This window comes from Mangifera indica, chromosome 1 (assembly GCF_011075055.1).
Source record: "Mangifera indica cultivar Alphonso chromosome 1, CATAS_Mindica_2.1, whole genome shotgun sequence".
NCBI lineage: Eukaryota > Viridiplantae > Streptophyta > Magnoliopsida > Sapindales > Anacardiaceae > Mangifera > Mangifera indica.
In genome coordinates this window covers 27,461,001-27,485,578 of record NC_058137.1, presented here as the reverse complement: position 1 = coordinate 27,485,578, position 24,578 = coordinate 27,461,001, and the positions used below count along the sequence as shown (strand labels likewise).

Genomic DNA, 24,578 nt, shown 5'->3' with positions numbered 1-24,578 from the left:
TACCCAACCCACAGTAAATTAAATGCATTGATAATGTTCTCCTTAATTGACTTCCATTGCGGGAACTAAACCATAGAAATGTCCAAGTTGTAATTTTATATTTTGATCCCGACGTGCAAGATAAGGTGAGGAAATTTTGTGCAATCTCTTTCATGAGCATATTATAAATAGCATTTATTGATAACTTAATTTCTCATAAACATTCCCTCTCGTTTTTCTAAAAATATGCCAAAGAAACTAATCATGAGCACTGTTGTTGCCTTTCCTTTCCTTGAGTTACTTGCCATAGTAACCATCCACCTTAGCTTTTGCTATGGAAGCTCTTACCATCTGGGTTGTATCGAGAGTGAGAGAGAAGCACTTTTAAGGTTCAAGAAAGATCTCATTGATCCTTCAAATCGGCTTGCCTCATGGAGTACTGTCAATGCAGATTGTTGTACATGGTCTGGTGTTGTATGTGACAACAGGACAGGCCATGTCCTGGAGCTCAACCTCAGAAATGATGTTTGGTTTGAAGCCATACCTTCCAAAATTCTTGTTGCCGAACGTGAAGCTCCGGGAAAGTCAATTTTGAGAGGTAAGATTAATCCCTCTTTACTTAATTTAAAATACTTGATGTATTTGGACTTAAGCAGCAATGATTTCGAAGGAGTTCAGATTCCTGAATTTTTTGGTGAAATGAGAAATTTAAGATACCTTAATCTTTCCACTGGAGGATTCACAGGAAGGATTCCCCATCAACTCGGGAATCTCTCTAATCTTGAATATCTTGATCTCAGTTGGGCTAACACTTTGATCATTGAAGATGATGACGAGGAAGATAAATATGGGTTAGTGCATGTTGAGAATTTGCAATGGTTGTCAGGTCTTTCTTTGTTGAAATACCTTGACTTGACTTACGTGGATCTCAGCAAAGCCTCTGATTGGTTGCAGGTCATAAACACAATCTCCTCCTTAGAACAGTTGAATTTGATATATTGTGAACTCTATCACTTCCCTTCACAACCGATAACAAATCTTTCTTCTCTTGCCATTCTTCATTTAAGTAAAAATTATTTTGAAGGTCCAATTCCCGATTCCCTTCAAAATTTGACTTCCCTTAGACATCTTTATATCAGTTATAACTCTTTCAATACTTCACTACCTGACTGGTTGTACAAACTTAGCCGTCTAGAAAAATTTTATCTTCCCTTCAATAGCTTGCAAGGTAGTTTAGGTCCTTTAGGAAACTTGACTTCTATCAAAGAACTGCATCTCAGTAACAATAGATTTGAAGGTGGAATCCCAGTATCATTTAAAAGACTTTGCAACTTAAGGAGCTTCTATATCTCACAGGTTGACTTGAATCAAGAAATATCTGCAGTCCTGAATGTTTTCTCTAGTTGTGTTTCGGATGTGCTTGAGCATTTGGAAATGAACAGGTGCAAACTTTTTGGTCAATTAACCAATCAAATTGGACTGTTTAAAAACTTGAACAATCTTTTGGTAAGCTATAACTCAATTTCTGGTCCTGTTCCATCAGCTTTAGGAAGACTTGGGTGTTTGCAAAGTCTTGATCTTTCCTACAACAAGTTCACCGGAACAGTGTCTGATATCTATTTTGCCAATCTCACAAGACTGTTGCGATTTGGTGCATCTGGAAACTCTCCAACCTTGAAATTCAGTCCTCATTGGGTTCCTCCTTTTAAACTTCAAAATTTAACTTTGAGTTCTTGTGATTTAGGACCTCAATTTCCATCATGGATTCGTTCATTAAAGCATCTATCTTATCTAGATATATCTAACTCAAGTATTTTTGATAGTTTTCCAACATATTTGTTTAAATATCCTTTCAATATTGTCTATTTGGATCTCTCATACAATAGTATCTACGGTCAGATTCAAAATTTTATAGAATTAGATAAACTTGAGTTTCTAGACTTGAGTTTTAATAATTTATCAGGTCCTTTGCCTCTTATCCCTTTAACTTTGTATATGCTCGATCTATCCAACAATTCTTTCTCAGGATCAATTTTTCATTTCTTCTGTCATGAGATGAATGCATCAAAGTTTTTGATGCAAATTCTCATCCTTAAGAAAAACATCTTACATGGAAATTTACCAGATTGTTGGAAGAACTTCCCATACTTAACAGTTTTGAATTTAAATGAAAATAATTTGATCGGAAGCATTCCAATCTCTTTTGGTTCTTTAAATTCCCTTCAATATCTACATCTTCGCAAAAACAACTTCTTTGGAACTATACCAATATCACTCAGAAATTCTACGAAGATATTGACACTTGATCTTGGTGAAAATGCTTTTGTTGGGAATGTTCCAGCATGGCTGGGAGTAAGTTTTCCTCAAATGGTAATTCTCAATCTTCGATCAAACAAGTTTCATGGACTTTTACCAAGAGAACTTTGCCATCTTGCTTTTCTACAAATCTTAGACATTGCTGATAACAATTTTCACGGAACTATGCCAAGATGTATCAATAACTTCAGTGCCATCACAAACCTTTGGGAAGAAAGCTCAGATCTACGATATGGTGAAACACTTGAATTCTTTCAAGGTTATATTGAAGATGCGTTACTTGTGAATAAAGGTCAAATGGTTCAATATAACACAATCCTCCAATGGGTGAGAATAATGGATCTCTCGAAAAATAATTTCTCTGGAGAGATTCCTATGGAAGTGACAGATCTTGTTGCACTGCAAGCATTGAATCTATCACACAATCATTTTATAGGTACAATTCCTAAAAATATTGGTGTTATGAAGTCATTGGAGTGCATTGATTTGTCTGGTAATCAACTTTCCGGTGAAATTCCACAAAGCATTTCAAATCTAACGTTTTTGAGTTATTTGAACTTTTCCAATAACAAATTAATTGGAAAGATTCCTTTAAGCACTCAGATACAAGGGTTTGACGCTTCTTGTTTCGCTGGTAATGATCTTTGTGGACCTCCTCTTCCCAAGAATTGTGGTGCGATTGTCACAACATCAAATTACAAAAAGGAAAATGGTGGCAATGAACATGAAGTTGACTGGTTCTATGTGAGCTTGGCACTTGGATTTATGGTGGGTTTCTGGGCCATAATAAGTCCATTACTTGTTAGCAGAAGATGGAGGTTTATGTATTATAACTTTTTAGATATTCATTGGATCAAACTTGAAATTATTGTAAGAAAATTTTTTCGGTTATTTTCTGTTTGAAGCTTTCTGAAGTACTACAATAAATATCAGAGTTTGTTCGCTTCTGCCTGATATAGGGATGTTTTTATTTATTTATTGGGTGAAATGTTTTCATTCTATCTTATAAATTAATTTTATTTTCTCTCGTGACAACTAACAGTGAATTGTCTCCATTATGGCTTCATTCTGAAAGGTTTATGAAACATTACCTGGTGGAAAGCTATTCCGATACCCTTTTCCCGAAAATTAACACTAACCAGAAGCAGTACAAATAAGTTCACTTAAGTCATCTATGGATTATGAGTTTCGGTGTTATAATATTCAATCACATATTAACATATTATTTATATACTCAATCACGTATTAACATATTATTTGTGCACTCAGTTGTGCAATTAAAAAAAGTGTATACATAACATTGCTCTTTTACAAAACTTTTTTGCTTAAAAAGAATACTTATTCTTAAAATATTTTGTAAAATAAAATTGTTTTATAAAATTTTTACTTTCTGCTAAGTTTCACCCTGAGGTTATCACAGGGATTATATTGAGCAATGATTGCCTTTGGCCTATTAGACATAGTCTCATTTTGCATATCCTGTCTCTTGCTTGGATGTAGACTACATAAGGTTTATCACCCATTGACGGTTTTATGAATATTTCCCTTTTTAATTTGTTAGGTTGGATTATGTGATCCTTAAAACCTTTTGATAATATATCTTAACACATTCTATTATAGTTAAGTACTGAATATTAATGTGTTTACTTCAACTTATTATTCTTAGTTATGAAAATGGCAACAGAATTGTCACATATATCATATTTTACCAATGTAAGACATGTTGTATATGTAATATATTTTAGGATGAAATTATCAAATTATATTTGATTTCATAATTCATGTGAATACATTAAGAAAATAAATTTGTTATTTTAATCCTATAAATATAATAAAAATCATGTGAGATATAATTTATTATATTTATAATAATTAATTATAATTGATTTTACATCACTATATGTGATCCCATGCTATATAATTAATGTTACGCTAAAGAAGCCTAAAATAACTCTCTCCCTAAAATAAAATGGTTCCAACCAGAATTTCAACAAATTTTAACACAAAACAAAGGTAGAGATCAACATCCTCCCGGTAGGATATATTAGACATATTGAGTGTTTAGTCTATGCACATAATCCGACTTACACACAAATGGAATCAAAATTAGATTAAAGTGGAACATAAAGTACTAACCTCTCGCTAGTGCTTAAGTGTTAAACGACAACAAAATTATTCTGAATGCTTAACTTTTCCAAAATATCCAATTCTCACAAAGATGTTGTATGGATAACTTTAGAAATCGGTAGTTTGGGAACCGAAGCAATGCTCCTAATATACATTCATTACATCAAAGAAGGCAGATACGGACTACTTCGTGTGTTTAACTAAAACTGACTCCACTATTTACTGAATCAACTACCTGTGACTCTGAGTAGTTACAATGAAATTGGAGAAAAACTGACAAAAATAACATCAATACTTTATATAACATATTGTTCTCATTATTAAAATGTCTAAGCTATCAATTAAATTATTTGTTACTTTTCCAAATTGGGTTGTTAGGTATGTGTGTCATGCAGAATCAAATTATTTACCACATTGTGGAATTGCACTATTAGGAAATTGACGATGCTATTAATTTCACATGGACTTTTTCCACACGGGTAATTGATTGCTCTTGAGGATTTTTTATGTCATGACTTTAAAGCTAATTGAAGCGTTGGGAATTTTTTATTCTTTCGGTAGGTAAAATCTTGGATATGGAATTATACACAAATACTACAGCAGAATATAGGGATATCAAAATCCATAACATCTTAACATATCGACTATAATTTCGAAATGGCTTAGCTATCTCTTTTAGATTCTTCACTCTTTAAATGATAAATTGAATCTTCAAGGAGATTCTGGAGTCGGAAAAATTAAAGCTGCTTTATATTGTGTATTATCCCATTGAATTTACTTTGTAAGTGTCTTTGGCAAACTAACAATTATGTTCACTATTCGATTTCTATGTGACCTGTGAGTAGGCAAGAGTAATTAGTGTGAGCCATAGAAAGCTATTCGGCGAGCAAGGAGTGAAAGAATGTGCCACAAAAGAGAGAACTAAGTTTTAGAGCATAGATACAGAAAAATTAGTTTCTCCTTTACCTTGTAATCTTCTTCATTATAGTGAAAATTTTCTCTAGAAATTGTCTATGGTTTTTCCCGATTTGGGTTTTACAAATGATCTTATGTTCTTGTGTTACATATTCTGTGTTCCATCTGTCACTTATTCTCTGGTTTTCATAACATAATTGAATCCTTAATCCATTTGTTTATTCACTTTTTCTTGTCCAATAATATAATTTTTCGAAACAGTAATCTATTGGGAGGAAAAAAGTTTATTCAGTTGGCTTGGAGTTCACGTTTTTAGTTAGAGACTTGCGACTTGCAAAAATTCCAAGTCTTTAAAAGTTTTCTGGTAAGTTGGATGTTTTCCGCTGTTAGGGGAACCTTTTAGAAATTAGAAGTTTCCTTTTTCTCTTTTGATATTTTTCCAAATTGGAAGCAAAAGTACTTAGATTATGTGCATTTGATTTCTTGTTAGCAATAAGATATGTTTGTCTAGCCAGAATAGTGGGTGGAAAATGAAAATTTGAAACTTGGGTCCTGTCCTGCAGTATATTCTGCAAATTATATGCAGAAATCTCAAGTTATTAGACTATTATTTGGTTAGTTTTAACAAATTACAGAACCACAAAGGTATATGGAACCACATGAAAATCAAGTCAATACAACTTTTGAATATCATGAATCCTCTGCTAAATTCAAAAGAAAGGGATCTAATCCAACCCACAGTAAATTAAAAGCATGGAAAAATTCCTCTTTAATTGACTTCCATTGTGGGAACTAGACCATATAAATGTCCAACACAAGATACACGAAGAAAGCCGAATTTGTAATTTTATATAAATTTTGATCTCGACGTGCAAGAACAGGAGGCGAAATTTTGTGTAAATTCATTCATGAGCACATTATAAATAGCAATTATTCATAACTTAATTTCTCACAAACATTTCCTATCAATTCTTCTAATAATATGCCAATGAAACTAATCACGAGTACTCTTGTTGCCTTTCTTTCCCTTGAGTTACTTGCCATAGTAACCATCCGCGTTAGCTTCTGCCATGGAAGCTCTAACCAGCTTGGTTGTGTCGAAAGCGAGAGACAAGCACTTTTAAGGTTCAAGCAAGATCTCATTGATCCTTCAAATCGACTTGCCTCTTGGAGTACTGTGAATGCAGATTGTTGTACATGGTCTGGTGTTGTCTGTGACAACAGGACAGGCCATGTCCTGGAGCTCAACCTCAGATACGATGCTCCGCTTGAAAAAATACCTTTCAAAATTCTTGTTGCTGAACATGAAGCTCTCGCTAAGTCAATGTTGAAAGGTAAGCTTAATCCCTCTTTGCTTAATTTACAACAATTGATGTATTTGGACTTAAGCTGCAATGATTTCCAAGGAGTTCAGATTCCTGAATTTTTTGGTCAAATGAGAAATTTAAGGTACCTTAATCTTTCCCTAGGAGGATTCACAGGAAGGATTCCCTGTCAACTCGGGAACCTCTCCAAGCTGGAATATCTTGATCTCAGTTGGCCTAACGTTTTGATCATTGACGATAATTCTGAGCAATCATATGGGTTTGTGCATGCTGAGAATTTTCAATGGTTGTCAGGTCTTTCTTTGTTGAAATACCTTGACTTGACAAATGTGGATCTTGGCAAAGTGTCTGATTGGTTGCAGGTGATTAACACAATCTCCTCCTTAGAAGAGTTGAATTTAATTAATTGTCAACTCTATCACTTCCCTTCACAACCCATAACAAATCTTTCTTCTCTTGTCATCCTTCATTTAAGTGAAAATTTTTTTGAAGGTCCAATTCCTGATGCACTTCAAAATTTGACTTCCCTTAGACATCTCTATTTATCTTTTAATTCTTTCAGTTCTTCACTACCTGACTGGTTGTACAAACTTAGCCGTCTAGAAAAATTCTTTCTTCCATACAATAGCTTGCAAGGTAGTTTAGGTCCTTTAGGAAACTTGACTTCTATCAAAAAACTGTATCTCGGATACAATAGATTTGAAGGTGGAATCCCAGTATCATTTAAAAGACTTTGCAACTTAAGGAGCTTCTATATCTCTGAGGTTGAATTGAATCAAGAAATATCTGCAGTCCTGAATATTTTCTCCAGTTGTGTTTCAGATGTGCTTGAGGATTTGGAAATGAGTAGGTGCAAACTTTTTGGTCATTTAACCAATCAAATTGGATTGTTTAAAAGCTTAAAAAATCTTTTGTTAAGTTATAACTCAATTTCTGGTCCTGTTCCGTCAGCTTTAGGAAAACTTGGGTGTTTGCAAAGTCTGGATTTTTCCTACAACAAGTTCACTGGAACAGTTTCCGCTATCCATTTTGCCAATCTCACAAGACTCTTGCGATTTGGTGCATCTGGAAACTCTCCAACCTTGAAATTCAGTCCTCATTGGGTTCCTCCTTTTAAACTTCAAAATTTAACTTTGAGTTCTTGTCATTTAGGACCTCAATTTCCATCATGGATTCATTCATTAAAACATCTATCTTATCTAGATATATCCAACTCAAGTATTTTTGATAGTTTTCCAACATATTTGTTCAAATATCCTTTCAATATTGTCTATTTAGATCTTTCACACAATAATATCTAAGGTCAGATTCCAAATTTGACAGAATCAAATAAGCTTGAGTTCTAGACTTGGGTTCTAACAATTTATCAGGTCCTTTGCCTCTCATTCCTCTTAGTTTGTATATGTTTGATTTATCCAACAATTCATTCTCAGGATCAATTTTTCATTTTTTATGTGATGAGATAAATGCATCAAAGTCGTTGATACAAATTCTCATCCTTAAGAAAAACCTCCTCTATGGAAATTTACCTGATTGTTGGATGAACTTCCCATATTTAATAGTTTTGAATTTAAATGAAAATAATTTGAGTGGAAGCATTCCAATCTCTTTTGGATCTTTAAGTTCCCTTCAGTATCTACATCTTCGCAAAAACAATTTCTTTGGAACTATACCTGTGTCACTCAAAAATTGTATGAAGATACTGACACTTGATCTTGGTGAAAATGCTTTTGTTGGGATTGTTCCAATATGGTTGGAAGTCAGTTTTCCTCAAATGGTAATTCTCAATCTTCGATCAAATAAGTTTCATGGACTTTTACCAAGAGAGCTTTGCCATCTTGCTTTGCTACAAATCTTAGACATTGTTGATAACAATTTTCATGGAATTGTGCCAAGATGTATTAATAACTTCAGTGCCATCAGAAACTCTTCTAAAGAAAGTTATAATCTACAATATGGTGCAACCGAAGAATTCTTTCAAGGTTATATTGAAGATGCGTTACTTGTTAATAAAGGTCAAATGGTTCAATATAACACAATCCTCCAATGGGTGAGAATAATGGATCTCTCGAAAAATAATTTCTCTGGAGAGATTCCTGTAGAAGTGACAGATCTTGTTGCACTACAAGCATTGAATCTATCACACAACCATTTTACAGGTACAATTCCTAAGAATATTGGTGTTATGAGATCATTGGAGTGCATTGATTTGTCTGGTAATCAACTTTTCGGTGAAATCCCACAAAGCATTTCAAATCTAACGTTTTTGAGTTATTTGAACTTTTCCAATAACAAGTTAATTGGAAAGATTCCTTTAAGCACTCAGATACAAGGGTTTGACGCTTCTTGTTTCACCGGTAATAATCTTTGTGGACCTCCCCTTTCCAAGAATTGTGGTGTGATTGTCACACCATCACACTACAATGAGGGAAATAATGGCAATGAACATGAAGTGGACTGGTTCTATGTGAGCATGGCACTTGGATTTATGGTGGGTTTCTGGGCCATAATAAGTCCATTACTTGCCAGCAGAAGATGGAGATTTTTGTATTATAATTTCTTAGATAGTCTCTGGATCAGATTTGGCATTCTTGTAAGAAAAATTTGTGGTTTATTTTCCTTTTGAAGCTATGTATGTACTTTGTTTAATGTACTACAACCATTATTATATGAAGTGTTACAATAAATATCAAAGTATGTTTCCTCCTTACTCACACAGATATGTTATTTATTTATTTATTAAAGTTATTGAAGTTAGAATAATATTAAATGTAGTATTGTTAGTTTGTATTAGAAACTAATATTCTGGATAGCATTGATATACTCATTTGTTAATTTTTAAAATGACATTGAATTTATTTTTTATTTAAAAATTTTCTGGAGGTTCATTCATATGTCTAGTAATTTTTTTTTTTTTTCGAAATTTCATAATTTTCTGATCAGTGTAAAATTCACTGATAGTCGTAGAACATGGACTATTTGTAAAGAGCCTGAATTCTGAACAGTCTGATATTTTTAGTTTATTAAACATTTTGAAGAAAAAATCGAGTTCGGTTGCATTTGCAACTTCTTTTTTTTTTTTTTTGAAATTTTATTATATAAAAATTATATAATTTCCTAATGAAAAATATGTAAGGATGAGATTATGGAATCAATTATAAGATTAAAAATACATTTTTTTTCTATATAAAAACCTTTTTTTGGGATAAAAAATTATAACTTTGTAAGAGTAATTCTTGAGTTTTACAAAAGCAGTCAATATCGGTTAGCAATCAAAGTTTTCAAATTTTCAACAGTTGTAATGTAATTTTTAATACTCAAATAAAATTTTCAATTTGATTCACATTTTTATCTGTCATAATTATCCATAGTTACTTGTGAGATATTTCGTAAAATTAAAATATATAATTAGTAAAATCATTATAAATTAAAAAAAAAAATCAAAGTCAAGAAACGCCGGTAGACCTCTTGACCCCTCCCCCGTCAGTGCATGTAAGTAACTAAATTTACACCAATAATATATTAGTCTTCTCTTGATTCCAACCGTGTTAATTACTATGGAAAATTTCACAATCCTAACTATCATAATTCAACTTCAATAAGTGGTGGAGATTTTTGCAAATATTTTCGAGAATTGCAGTAGAAATGAGTTCATTATCAATCAAACATCAAGAATGAATTTACACCAACGTGCACGCTGATGAAATGACGCTATAAATTGTCGCTCCATTACATTAGGTATTACAAGGAATATAAATTGTATATGCTTTTGATTCTAGTCACTCTTAATAATGAAAGATTGAAAATTAGAGACCTAATTAACTATACATTTGAATAATAGTAAAATAATTGGTTAGTGATCCTAATTAGAGATAATGACAAAACTTCATTTTAAGAATTGTTTGATAGATAAGTTTGATTTGAGGAATTGCTTGATTGAATGAATTGGGCAATTGAAGAAGATGAGCTTCATTTGAGTGATTGTTTGATAGATAAGAGTGATTCGATGAATTGCTCGATCGAAGAAAATTAGTTTGATTTGAGGAACTTCCTTCGTCGTATGGAACCAACATGAAAATCAAGTCAATCCAAGAAAAGGGGATCTAATCCAACCCACAGTAAATTAAGAGCATGGAAAATCTCCTCTTTAATTGACTTCCATTGTGGGAACTAAACCATATAAATGTCCAACAAAAAATACACGAAGAAAGCCGAATTTGTAATTTTATATAAATTTTGATCTCGACGTGCAAGAAAAGGTGACGAAATTTTGTGCAATTTCATTCATGAACACATTATAAATAGCAATTATTCATAACTTAATTTCTCACAGACATTTCCTATCAATTCTTCTAATAATATGTCAATGAAACTAATCACGAGTACTCTTGTTGCCTTTCTTTTCCTTTAGTTACTTGCCATAGTAACCATCCACGTTAGCTTCTGCCATGGAAGCTCTAACCAGCTTAGTTGTGTCGAAAGTGAGAGAGAAGCACTTTTAAGGTTCAAGCGAGATCTCATTGATCCTTCAAATCGACTTGCCCCTTGGAGTACTGTCAATGCAGATTGTTGTAAATGGTCTGGTGTTGTCTGTGGCACTAGGACAGGCCATGTCCTGGAGCTCAACCTCAGATATGATGTTCCGTTTGGAAAGATACCTTCCAAAATTCATGTTGCTGAACATGAAGCTCTCGTTAAGTCAATGTTGAAAGGTAAGCTTAGTCGCTCTTTGCTTAATTTACAACACTTGGTGTATTTGGACTTAAGCTGCAATGACTTCCAAGGAGTTCAGATTCCTGAATTTTTTGGTCAAATGAGAAATTTAAGGTACCTTAATCTTTCCATAGGAGGATTCACAGGAAGGATTCCCCGTCAACTTGGGTACCTCTCTAATCTGGAATATCTTGATCTCAGTTGGCCTAACATTTTGAGCTTTAACGATAATTCTGAGAAATCATTTGGGTTAGTGCATGTTGAGAATTTGCAATGGTTGTCAGGTCTTTCTACGTTGATATAGCTTGACCTGACTTACGTGGATCTCAGCAAAGCCTCTGATTGGTTGCAGGTGATAAACACAATCTCTTCCTTAGAAGTGTTGAATTTGATAGAATGTCAACTCTATCACTTCCCTTCACAGCCCATTACAAATCTTTCCTCTCTTGCCATCCTTCATTTAAGTGGAAATTATTTTGAAGGTCCAATTCCTGATGCACTTCAAAATTTGACTTCCCCTAGACATCTTTTTTTCACTTACAGCTCTTTCAATTCTTCACTACCTGACTGGTGGTACAAACTTAGCCATCTAGAAAAGCTTTCTCTTCCATTCAATAGTCTGCAAGGTAGTTTAGGTCCTCTAGGAAACTTGACTTCCATCAAAGAACTGTATCTCAGTCATAATAGATTTGAAGGTGGAATGCCAATATCATTTAAAGGACTTTGAAACTTAAGAAGCTTCTATATCTCTGAGGTTGAATTGAATCAAGAAATATCCGCAGTCCTGAATATTTTCTCTAGTTGCGTTTCAGATGTACTTGAGCATTTGGAAATGACTAGGAGCAAACTTTTTTGGTCTTTTAACCAATCAAGTTGGATTGTTTAAAAACTTAAAAAGTCTTTTGTTAAGTTATAACTCAATTTCTGGTCCTGTTCCATCAGCTTTAGGAACACTTTGGGTGTTTGCAAAGTCTTGATTTGTCCTACAACAAGTTCACCGGAACAGTTTCTGATATCCATTTTGCCAATCTTACAAGATTGTTGTAATTTGGTGCATCTGGAAACTCTCCAACCTTGAAATTCGGTCCTCATTGGGTTCCTCCTCTTGAACTTGAAAATTTAACTTTGAGTTATTGTCATTTAAGACCTCAATTTCCATCATGGATTTGTTTACTAAAACATCTATCTTATCTAGATGTATCAAACTCTAGTATTTTCGATAGTTTTTCAACATATTTGTTTAAATATCCTTTCAATATTGTCTATTTGGATCTCTCACACAATAATATCTATGATTTGATTCTAGATTTGACAGAATCAAATAAGTTTGAGTTTCTAAACCTGAGTTCTAACAATTTATCGAGTCCTTTGCCTCTTATTTCTCTTAGTTTGTATGTGCTTGATCTATCTAGGAATTCTTTCTCAGGATCAATTTTGCATTTCTTATGTCATGAGACAAATGCATCAAAGTCTTTGATGCAAATTCTCATCCTTAAGAAAACCTCTTAAATGGAAATTTAACAGATTATTGAATGAACTTCTCATACTTGACAGTTTTGAATTTAAATAAAAATAATTCAAGCGGAAGCATTCCAAACTCTTTTGGATCTTTAAGTTCCCTTCAGTATCTACATCTTCACAAAAACAAGTTCTTTGGAACTGTATCTATGTCACTAAAAAATTGTACAGGGATACTGACACTTGATCTTGGTGAAAATGCTTTTGTTGGGAATGTTCCAACATGGTTGGGGGTAAGTTTTCCTCAAATGGCAATTCTCAATCTTCGATCAAACAAGTTTCATGGACTTTTACCAAGAGAGCTTTGCCATCTTTCGAAATGAGAAGTCTGAGAATTTTCCACTCTTTTGCTATTTTTCGAAATTGGGGGCAAAAGTACTTTGATTTTGTGCATTTGATTTCTCATTAATACAAAATAAGATATGTTTCTCTAGCCAGATTACTAGTGGAAAATGAAAATTCAGCACATATGATCAAGGAAATATCCTGCAAATTGTATGTGGAAAACTGAAGTTATTGAGACAATTATATTGTAAATTGTAAAAAAATTACAGAAGAACAAAGGTATATGGAACCCACATTTAGATCAACTCAATACAACTTCTGAATATCATGAATTCTCTGTTAAATCAAAGTAAAAGTGATCTAACCCAACCCACAGTAAATTAAAAGCATGATAATGTTCTCCTTAATTGACTTCCATTGGGGGAACTAAACCATAGAAATGTCCAAGTTGTAATTTTATATTTTGATCCCGACGTGCAAGATAAGGTGAGGAAATTTTGTGCAATCTCTTTCATGAGCATATTATAAATAGCATTTATTGATAACTTAATTTTTCATAAACATTCCCTCTCGTTTTTCTAAAAATATGCCAAAGAAACTAATCATGAGCACTGTTGTTGCCTTTCCTTTCCTTGAGTTACTTGCCATAGTAACCATCCACCTTAGCTTTTGCAATGGAAGCTCTTACCATCTGGGTTGTATCGAAAGTGAGAGAGAAGCACTTTTAAGGTTCAAGAAAGATCTCATTGATCCTTCAAATCGACTTGCCTCTTGGAGTACTGTCAATGCAGATTGTTGTACATGGTCTGGTGTTTTATGTGACAACAGGACGGGCCATGTCCTGGAGCTCACCTCAGAAATGATGTTTGGTTTGTAGCCAGACCTTACAAAATTCTTGTTGCCGAACGTGAAGCTCCGGGCAAGTCAATTTTGATAGGTAAGATTAATCCCTCTTTACTTAATTTAAAATACTTGATGTATTTGGACTTAAGCTGCAATGATTTCCAAGGCGCTCAGATTCCTGAATTTTTTGGTCAAATGAGAAATTTGTGGTACCTTAATCTTTCCATAGGAGGATTCACAGGAAGGATTCCCCGTCAACTCGGGAACCTCTCTAATCTGGAATATCTTGATCTCAGTTGGCCTAACTTTTTGTTCACTGAAGATAATGACGACGAATATAAATGTGGGTTAGTGCATGCTGAGAATTTTCAATGGTTGTCAGGTCTTTCTTCGTTGAAATTCCTTGGCTTGACATTTGTGGATCTTAGCAAAGCCTCTGATTGGTGGCAGGTGATAAACACAATCTCCTCCTTAGAAGAGTTGAATTTAATTGATTGTCGACTCTATCACTTCCCTTCACAACCCATGACAAATCTTTCTTCTCTTGCCATCCTTCAATTAAGTGAAAATTATTTTGAAGGTCCAATTCCTGATGCACTTCAAAATTTGACTTCCCTTAGAAATCTTTTTTTAGCTTACAACTCCTTCAATTCTTCACTACCTGACTGGTTGTACAAACTTACCCGTCTAGAAAAACTTTCTCTTCTGTTCAATAGCTTGCAGGGTAGTTTAGGTCCTCTAGGAAACTTGACTTCTATCAAAAGACTGTCTCTCGGTTACAATAGCTTTGAAGGTGGAATCCCATTATCATTTAAAAGACTTTGCAACTTAAGGAGCTTCTATATCTCTGAGGTTGAATTGAATCAAGAAATATCCGCAGTCCTGAATATTTTCTCTACTTGTGTTTCAGATGTGCTTGAGGATTTGGAAATGGCTAGGTGCAAACTTTTTGGTCATTTAACCAATCAAATTGGATTGTTTAAAAACTTAAAAAGTCTTTTGTTAAGTTATAACTCAATTTCTGGTCCAGTTCCATCAGCTTTAGGAAAACTTGGGTGTTTGCAAAGTCTTGATTTTTCCTACAACAAGTTCACTGGAACAGTTTCTGATTTCCATTTTGCCAATCTCACAAGGCTGTCACGATTTGCTGCATCTGGAAACTCTCCAACCTTGAAATTCAGTCCTCATTGGTTTCCTCCTTGTAAACTTCAAAATTTAACTTTGAGTTCTTGTCATTTAGGACCTCAATTTCTACCATGGATTCGTTCATTAAAGCATCTATCTTCTCTAGATATATCCAACTCAAGTACTTTTGTTAGTTTTCCAACATATTTGTTTAAATATCCTTTCAATATTGTCTATTTGGATCTCTCACACAATAAAATCTATGATCTGATTCCAAATTTGACTGAATTAAATAAGTTTGAGTTTCTAGACTTGAGTTATAACAATTTATTAGGTCTTTTGTCTCTTATTCCTCTTAGTTTGTATATCCTTTCAATAAAATCTATGGTTTGATTCCAAATTTGACTGAATCAAATAAGTTTGAGTTTCTAGACTTGAGTTATAACAATTTATTAGGTCTTTTGTCTCTTATTCCTTTTAGTTTGTATATGCTCGATTTATCTAATAATTCTTTTTTAGGATCAATTTTTCATTTCTTATGTCATGAGATGAATGCATCAAAGTCTTTGATGCAAATTTTCATCCTTAAAAAAAACCTCTTATATGGAAATTTATCAGATTGTTGGATGAACTTCTCATACTTAACAATTTAAATAAAAATAATTTAAGCAGAAGCATTCCAAGCTCCTTTGGATCTATCTACATCTTCACAAAAACAAGTTCTTTGGAACTACACCTATGTCACTCAGAAATTGCACGAAATACTAACACTTGATCTCAGTGAAAATGCTTTTGTTGGGAATGTTCCAACATGGTTGGGAGTAAATTTTCCTCAAATGGTACTTCTCAATCTTCAATCAAACAAGCTTCATGGACTTTTACTCAGAGATTATTTTAGTTATTGTAAAAAAAGTTTTTTAGTTATTTTCTTTTTGAAGCTTTGTATGTACTTTGTTTAATGTACTACAACCATTATTATATGAAGTGTTACAATAAATATCAAAGTATGTCTCCTTCTTACTCATAAAGGTATGTTATTTATTTATGGCCAAAGGACTTATTCCCTACCAAAGTTTAGTGTTTTTCCCAATTTTCACCCATTAACTTAAAAAATTCGAAATACCCACCTATGAGCTGTTAAAATTAATAGAACCAGTTAAGTTTCAAGTGTAAAATCATCATTTACTCAATAATATATTAAAAATAATAAAATGTTATCCATTTCCCCGTTAGGTTTAAAAAACTAACAATTTTTCATTAGAATTAAACTTTGAAAAGTTACATTTCCTTCTCCATGGGTTTCAATCTTGTCTTTCCTTTTTCGGTAACCAGACTTCAGCCAACACTGCCTTCATCCCTTCTTCTCCCTCTGCCATTGACGACTAAGGTTGACAATGAAGAAACACCAGTGCACAACGTGAAGTTGACGAAGTGAAGAAGCTAGCAATGTGTCTTCGTCTCTACAAAAGAGTCTCTTTGTCAGACAATCTTCGTTCAATGAAAATGCATGACGTCATAGGAAGACCATGGTAGAAAGACTGGGAGGGAGAACGCCAATGTCTGAGAAGTTGTTGTTTGTCAAAAAAGAGGAGATCAAAACCCTAGAGGGAATTTATTAGTTTTCAAACCTTGGGTGGGGTTAGGGGAAAATTGTTAACTTTTTTAAATATTTTTATTAAATAATGATTTTATTCTTGATAGTAACTAAAAAATTAACATATGGGTGAGTGTTTAGAATTTTTTAAGTTAATAGATAAGAATTTGGGGAAACACTAAACTTTGGGTGAGAATAAGTCATTTAGTCTTTATTTATTTATTAAAGGTATTGAAGTTAGAATAGTAATAAATGTAGTACTGTTAGTTTGTATTAGAAACAAATATTATGGATAGCATTGTTATTCTTATTTGTTAATTTTTAAAATTACATTGAATTTATTTTTGAGCAATGTCATCTGTACATCAATTATGTATCAAAACTATATATGTATAATTTTATTATTTATTTTTATTTAAAATTTTCCTGGAGGTTCATTCATATGTCTACTATTTTTTTTTTTAAAATTTCATAATGTTCTGGACAGTCTGATATTTTTAGTTTATTAAACATTTTGAAGAAAAAATTGAATTCGGTTGCATTTGAAACTTCTTCTTTTTTTTTTTTTTTTTTGAAATTTCATTATGTAAAAATTATATAATTTCCTAATGAAAAATATATAAGGATGAGATTATGGAAACAATTATAAGATTAAAATTATATTTTTTTTTACTATATAAAAACTTTTTTTTTGGGTAAAAAATTATAACTTTATAAAAGTAATTCTTGAGCTTTACAAAAGTAGTCAATATCGGATAGCAATCAAAGTGTTCAAATTTCCAACAGTTGTAATGTAATTTTTAATACTCAAATAAAATTTTCAATTTGATTGCCATTTTTATCTGTCATAATTATCCTTAGTTACTTGTGAGATATTTCGTAAAATTAAAATATATATTTAGTAAAATTATTTAAAATTTTTAAATTTGAACATAATTATAAATTTAAAAAAAAATCAAAGTCAAGAACATTAATGTGACCCCTTGACCCCTCCCCCGTCAATGCATCTAAGTAACTAAATTTACACGAATAATATATTAGTCGTCTCTTGATTCCAGCAGTGTTAATCACTCTGGAAAATTTCACATTCCTAACTATCATAATTCAACTTCAATATGTGGTGGAGATTTTTGCAAATATTTTCGAGAGTTGCAGTGGAAATGAGTTCATTTTCAATCAAACATCAAGAATGAATTTACACCAACGTGCACGCTGATGCAATGACACTATAAATGGAATGATACTGATAACTTATTTCTCATGCACATTTCCATTGTTTTCCAATTACAAAGCCAATGAAACCAGCCATGAGCATTGTTGTTACTTTTCTTTTCCTGGGGTTACTTACCGTAAGCTTCCGCTATGCAAGCTCTTACCAGCAGGGTTGTATCGAAAGTGAGAGAATTGCCCTTCTAAGGTTCCAGCAAGATCTTGAAGATCGTTCCAACCGGCTAGCCTCTTGGGGTCATGGAAATTGTTGTTCATGGGATGGTGTCGTCTGTCACAACATGTCAGGCCATGTCCTTGAGCTGCACCTGGGAAATCCTCTCAGCTTATCCAATTCTGAAGCTGACCCGTTAATTGGTAAGATCAATCCTTCTCTGCTTGATTTAAAACAATTGATTTACTTTGACTTGAGCGGTAATGCATTTGAAAGAGCTCAGATTCCTCAGTTTCTTGGCTCTATGAAGAATCTAAAATATCTTGATCTTTCTAGAGCTGGATTTGTTGGAATGATTCCCCACGAGCTTGGAAATCTCTCAAATCTGGAATATCTTGATCTCAGTCACAGTTATATTCATCCTGGGGATTTATTTGTTGAGAATTTCCAGTGGCTATCCAGGCTTTCTCACTTGGAACATCTTAGCTTGAGTTGGGTAAATCTCAGCAAATCTTTTGATTGGTTGCAGGTGATAAGCCGACTCCCTTCCTTGGAAGAGATAAAACTGTCAGCTTGTGAACTCCATCACTTTCCTTCACTTCCCCTTGCAAATTTTTCTTCTCTTTTCACACTTGATTTGAGTGATAACTACTTTGAAGGTTCAATCCCTGGCTTGCTTCAGAACTTAACTTCTCTTGTACATCTTGATTTATCTAATAACTTTTTCAATTCTTCAATACCTGAGTGGTTGTCCGGATTTAGGCATCTTGAAGTCCTTTCTCTTCAGTACAATGGCTTGCAGGGTAAATTTTCAGGACCTCTTGGAAACCTGACTTCCATTCGAACACTTGATCTCTCAGGCAATACATTTGAAGACAAAATCCCAATGTCATGGGGAAAACTCTGCAGCTTAAGGGCAATATCTCTCTCAGATTCTGCGTTGAACCAGGAAATTTCTGAAGTCCTGCATATTTTCTCAACATGTGCTTCAAATGTACTAGAGTGGTTGGAGTTGACGGGTTGTCAAGTTTATGGCCCTTTGACCAATCAACTTGGAGAATTTAAACAGCTGGTCACCCTTCTTCTTTCTAAAAACTCTATTTCTGGTCCTGTTCCATCGTCTTTAGGAGAACTTTCATCCTTGCAAATTCTACAAATTTCACACAACAAATTGAATGGAACTCTTTCTGAAGCCCATTTTTCCAATCTCACAATATTATGGCTTTTTGATTTATCTGAAAATTTGCTGACGTTGGAAGTGAGTCCTCACTGGATTCCTCTTTTTGATCTTTTAATATTAGCATTGAGTTCTTGTCATATAGGGCCCCAATTTCCTGTGTGGCTTGCTCTACAAAAGGATCTTCTGTTTTTGGATATTTCGAACTCGGGAATTTCAGATAAGATTCCAACATATTTATTTACATTTCCTGATCTCCTATTTGTGAATCTCTCTCATAATCAACTCTACAGGGAGATTCCAAATTTAAGTGGATCTTTTAATCTTACAAGACTTGATCTGAGTTGGAATAATTTATCAGGTCCGTTACCTCTCATACCCCCTCTTTTGCGTTCACTTGATCTTTCGAAAAATGTTTTATCAGGATCCATTTTCCATTTTTTGTGTTCTGGGATGCACTTGTTCAAGAGTAAGCTGCAAATTCTCATTCTTAAAGAGAATTTTTTGCAAGGAGAGTTGCCTGATTGTTGGATGAATCGGCAGAACTTGAAAGTTCTGAATTTAGGCAGCAATAAATTCACTGGCATTCTTCCGGACTCCATTGGAACTCTAAGTTCCCTGTTGTCTCTCCGTCTTCGCAAAAACGATCTCTCTGGATCAATACCAGCATCACTTGAAAACTGTACAGAGCTACTAGCATTTGATATTAGCGGAAATAATTTTGTTGGAAACATTCCAGCTTGGATTGGAGAAAATTTCCTCAGGATGATGGTTCTCAACCTTAGTTCGAACAAGTTTGAAGGCCTTTTTCCTGTAGGAATTTGTCACCTTGCTTCTCTTCAAATTTTGGATATTGCTCACAACAATTTATTTGGAGCCGTTCCAGGATGTATCGGTAACTTGAGTGCCATGATGAGCAGGAGCTATTCTGAAGATGTGTCTATACAGATTCGATTCGATGAAGGTCCATTTACAACCTATGCTTCTCTTGAGGAGGCATCTCCAGTGATGAAAGGAAGAACATTCACCTTCACCAGACTGGATAGAAGAATAGACCTTTCCGGAAATAGTTTATCTGGGAAGATTCCTGTAGAAGTGACGAATCTTGGAGCACTGCAATCGCTGAATTTGTCCCACAATCTTTTTACTGGAAGCATTCCACAGAATATTGGTGCTATGAGATCATTGGAGTCCATTGATTTGTCAGGAAATCAACTTTCTGGAAAACTTCCAGAGAGCATTTCAACCTTGATATGCTTGAGTCAGTTGAATGTATCAAATAACAACTTAGTTGGGAAAATTCCTACAGGCTTACAAGGATTTGATGCCTCCGGTTTTACAGGCAACGAACTTTGCGGACCTCCACTTCCAAATAACTGTACAGCGACTGCTGTGGTACCCGATTCCAGAAATGCAGGAGGGGAGGTGAACTGGTTCAATAGAGGAATGCCAGCTGGGTTTGCGGTGGGATTCTGGAGTGTCATAGGTCCTTTGCTTGTCAAGAGGAGATGGAGATCGGCATATAATCTTTTCTTGGATCGCCTTGGATACAGAATCAGCTTTTTTATGAGGAAGTATTTCCGGATTAATCTGTAAATTTTGTTGTTAGCTTACTTGCAGAGCTAAGCATTTAGAAGTCCTGAAAGTTTTCTTCTTTTTATCTGTCCTTTCCCAAGTATGAATTTGTGTATATATACATAGAAATGTGTTATAAAACCCATAAAATATATAGCAATGAATCAACACAATCAAAATAAAAACACCAAGATTTTACCTTAAAACCCAAATCGTAGAAATTTCACTAAATCTAAAGATAATTATTTCTCTCTACCCAGAAGCAGAGGAAAACCCTAATTACAAAAAGTTATTACAAATTTGTATATTTGGGCTACAATAACTGGACTAAATACTAATGGAGTTATGTATTCAGAAATTCATATTCCGAATCCTCTCTTCTCGTTTTCAGTTGGTCCAATTCAGAATTCGGATAACCATTATACAACAAAATGAATCTATAATCTACCAAATAAGCTAGTAATTTTATAACCTTTTTTCTTGATTTTATTTATGGAATTTGGTTTGAGTTGACGAGTTAAGGATTTAATCCAATTCATTTTAAATTTAAATATTTGGATCAGTTCAAACTTAATTTATTTTCATAGAACGAATCTAATATTTAATTGAAACTTGATTTATTCTATTTAAATTCGAATTTAAATTTAAGCAACTATGATATATTATGCAGCCATAGTTAAAAATAAGAGAATAATTTTTCATATACAAACAAATTTTGCTAATTTAATCATGTACAATATAATATATGATTGGATGATTTTGAGATAAGAAAAAAATAAACAATTACTTATATTAATTACATTTTTATACGTAAATTTGTATAAATAAATAAGTACATAATTTTTTTTAAACAAAAAACCTTATTTGAATTGAAGTATCATTTTAATAGAATTGATCACACTAAATTAAACCCTCAATATAATAATCGAAATCATAATCACTTTATGAGACAAGTTCAACTTTGGACGCATAAAAGTTTTATACAATTATACATACAGTTTTATGCAATTTTAAGTTTCACACTCACATATTTTTTTGTTTCTAAACCAAATTTATTTTAATAAAATTAAGTATGCTTATTATAAATATATAAATAAGTATATATTATATTTATTATTTTATAATTAAATAATTAAAAATTAAAAATAAAATAATAATAATAATAATAATATAAATAAATATATATTTATTTGTATATTTAAAATATAAACGCATTGTATATGACTTCTTGTATTGGTCTCTCTTTTTACTCCCTTCAAGCAAAGATGAATGGCCCTATGCTGACGCAACCTACCTTTTTCTCTCTCTCTCTCTTGGAAAGGCACCTTTTTTTTTTTGTTATTTCAAGACTGTCCCTTGTCTCTCGACTTTCTGTCAACCTTCCACACGAAGAAACCCACAAACTCATATCAAGAGAGGGTTTTTGAGTTATCGTTTGTGAGCTTTAACAATGGAGAAAGTACTACAAGTTGGCGTTCAAGTGAGGGAAGCGCTGACGGTTCCACCAACAAGTGATGGGATTCCTACTAAGAAGCTGGCCCATTTTCTCAAACCGACCATGAAATCTTCTACAGATGTGGTCTTTGAGCTTCCTTCACATTGTCTTGACCATTTACCGCCCGCTTCTGAGCCCAAAAATTGGCCTTTGAAAGTGGCATATCATGGATGGAGGTTCCCACAAATGAATTGGAGAAGATGGGTTGAAAAGATGGTTTCTTTGTATGAATGCGCATGGGAGAAAGTTGGCATACGAGAAGCCATTTTGAATTCTGTCTATCAAATTAAGAGAAATGATAATCTGATTCTTGGTCTTGCTGAGAGATGGTGTCCAGCAACTAAAAGTTTCATTTTTTCTTGGGGTGAAGCTACAATTACTCTAGAAGATATGATGATTGCAGGGTACTCTGTGTTGGGGTCCCCTGTATTTTGCCCTGTTGAAGAGGATGAGTTGAAGCAGTTGGAAAAGAAATTGAGTGAAGCAGACATGGAACTCAAAAGGAGTAAAAGCGGGAAGGCACATCATTGCTTATGGATGAAGAAATTCATGGATAGTGGGAGCGAAATTGAACACGAAGCTTTTCTTGCCTTGTGGTTGTCAAGGTTTGTACTTAGCCCAAGTGATGTAATTGTCAAATCTGTATTTCCTATTGTGGTGCATTTAGCTAGAGGGACTAGAATTGCCCTTGCACCTGCTGTTCTTGCCAGCATTTACAATGATTTGAGTTCATTGAAAGAAAAGATTGTTGCTTTAACTAAGTTAGACAATTGGGGAGATGAAGTTAATGAATTAGCTATTGCTATACGTTCACCATTTCAGTTGGTCCAAATTTGGGCTTGGGAAAGGTTTTCGCACTTGAGGCCAGATCCTAATTTGATCAAAACTGGTGAACCTAGATTTGCCCGTTGGCATTCACAAAATATTATTGTTGAGAATGTGAGGAAAGTAATAAATTCATCAAAAGACGATTTCGATTGGCGTCCCTATGTAAAACCTGTTAAAAATTGGAAATTTCCCAAGTTCTATGGAGAAAAAGAAATGTGGATTTCGGTTAATCCTAATTTGTCTGAAGAACTACTGTCATTTGCTCATTGCTTGAGGGTTTCTGAGCTAGTTGGCCTTAAATGTATAGAGCAATACCTTCCGCATCGTGTTGCGATGCAATTTGGAATGGACCAAGATCTTCCAGTTCACGTTGCCCGAATTAATGAGACTGCATATGTTGCATGGAGTTATTACAGTCAGCCAATTTGTTATGCTTTGTATATTCCATGCCGGCTGAATGAGGGTGATGTAACTAGCCGATACTCAGAGTGGTGGAAACAATCAATTTCAGGTCTGCAAGGTGCCAGTGAGCGTAGCTTCATTGGTACTAAGAAGATCATGGAGACCGCAAAAGGAAAGAAAGAAGCTGGTACTTCATCAAGCATTAAGACAAAGCCGGTAACAAATGCAAAAAACTTTATCAAAAGGTTCAAAATAACACAAAGGAGGTTTGATGGACTGAATAAAATGGATGGTGCCTCTGCTCATTCTAGTTCTTCACTGAAGAGTTTGTGGAAGGGCAATGATTCCTTGGTTCCTCCGGGTTTTCCTCCGAAATCTGATGTGGCAGCAACAAGGGATATAGTGGAGGAATATGATATGACTGTTGCAGATTTTTCAAAACACAGTAAAAAGCATGATAATGGGAAGAATAAACAGGTTCCAGCCGTTGAACATTTGTCAAGTAAATCTAAAAAATTTTCCTCGTCAACCACAGGTGATGAGGCTCTTAAAAGGATTGATCCACAGACAGAATTGGCAGAAGAAATTTTGCAGGATGAACCTGATATTGCAACTGATAGTAAAGCAAGGGATCAAGATCATATTCATGATGGGTTGTGGATACAGGATGGCGAAGAACATCACAGTGAAAATACAATGAAGATACTGGAATTACAATTTGAAGAACGGGTCAGTAAGCTTGAGAGGATCTTTGCGCTGCTGAAAGCTGAAAGACTTTCTCATGGATAACCTTTTTTGACCCATTAGTATCACAGTGAATTGCAAGATTAGCATGATATGCTATGTCAGCTTCATTTGTACAAAATCTTAATATTTTGTTGAAATAAGTAGATTGATGTCAGATCAGAGCAATGTTTCTCTATCCTTTAAAAGTTACTATTTGGGGATTTAACAGAAACTCTTATGTGCAGCAGAAACAG

The 24,578-nt window shown here is 33.8% G+C and overlaps 4 protein-coding genes across 4 annotated transcripts; all 4 read left to right on the top strand.

Annotated features, from left to right (window-relative positions):
* The first annotated feature begins 243 nt into the window (after positions 1 to 243).
* LOC123194253 (receptor-like protein EIX2) lies at positions 244 to 5,354 on the top strand. Its single transcript, XM_044607447.1, has 3 exons — positions 244 to 931; positions 1,061 to 3,063; positions 5,268 to 5,354. Exons 1-3 carry the CDS (start codon positions 244 to 246, stop codon positions 5,352 to 5,354), a joined length of 2,778 nt encoding a protein of 925 aa, XP_044463382.1.
* A 958-nt stretch (positions 5,355 to 6,312) lies between these two features.
* Positions 6,313 to 15,094, top strand: LOC123194153 (receptor-like protein EIX1). The gene is made up of 7 exons (XM_044607346.1): positions 6,313 to 7,765; positions 8,362 to 9,153; positions 11,074 to 11,659; positions 13,065 to 13,126; positions 14,007 to 14,115; positions 14,251 to 14,959; positions 15,052 to 15,094. Exons 1-7 carry the CDS (start codon positions 6,320 to 6,322, stop codon positions 15,092 to 15,094), a joined length of 3,747 nt encoding a protein of 1,248 aa, XP_044463281.1. The 5' UTR covers positions 6,313 to 6,319.
* A 2,896-nt stretch (positions 15,095 to 17,990) lies between these two features.
* On the top strand, positions 17,991 to 20,955 carry LOC123216747 (receptor-like protein EIX2). Its single transcript, XM_044637303.1, has one exon. The coding sequence runs from the start codon at positions 18,036 to 18,038 to the stop codon at positions 20,892 to 20,894; it is 2,859 nt and encodes a 952-aa protein (XP_044493238.1). The 5' UTR covers positions 17,991 to 18,035; the 3' UTR covers positions 20,895 to 20,955.
* Positions 20,956 to 22,234: 1,279 nt separating this feature from the next.
* LOC123210641 lies at positions 22,235 to 24,556 on the top strand. Its single transcript, XM_044629116.1, has one exon. It carries the CDS (start codon positions 22,324 to 22,326, stop codon positions 24,385 to 24,387), a length of 2,064 nt encoding a protein of 687 aa, XP_044485051.1. The 5' UTR covers positions 22,235 to 22,323; the 3' UTR covers positions 24,388 to 24,556.
* The last annotated feature ends 22 nt before the right edge of the window (positions 24,557 to 24,578 follow it).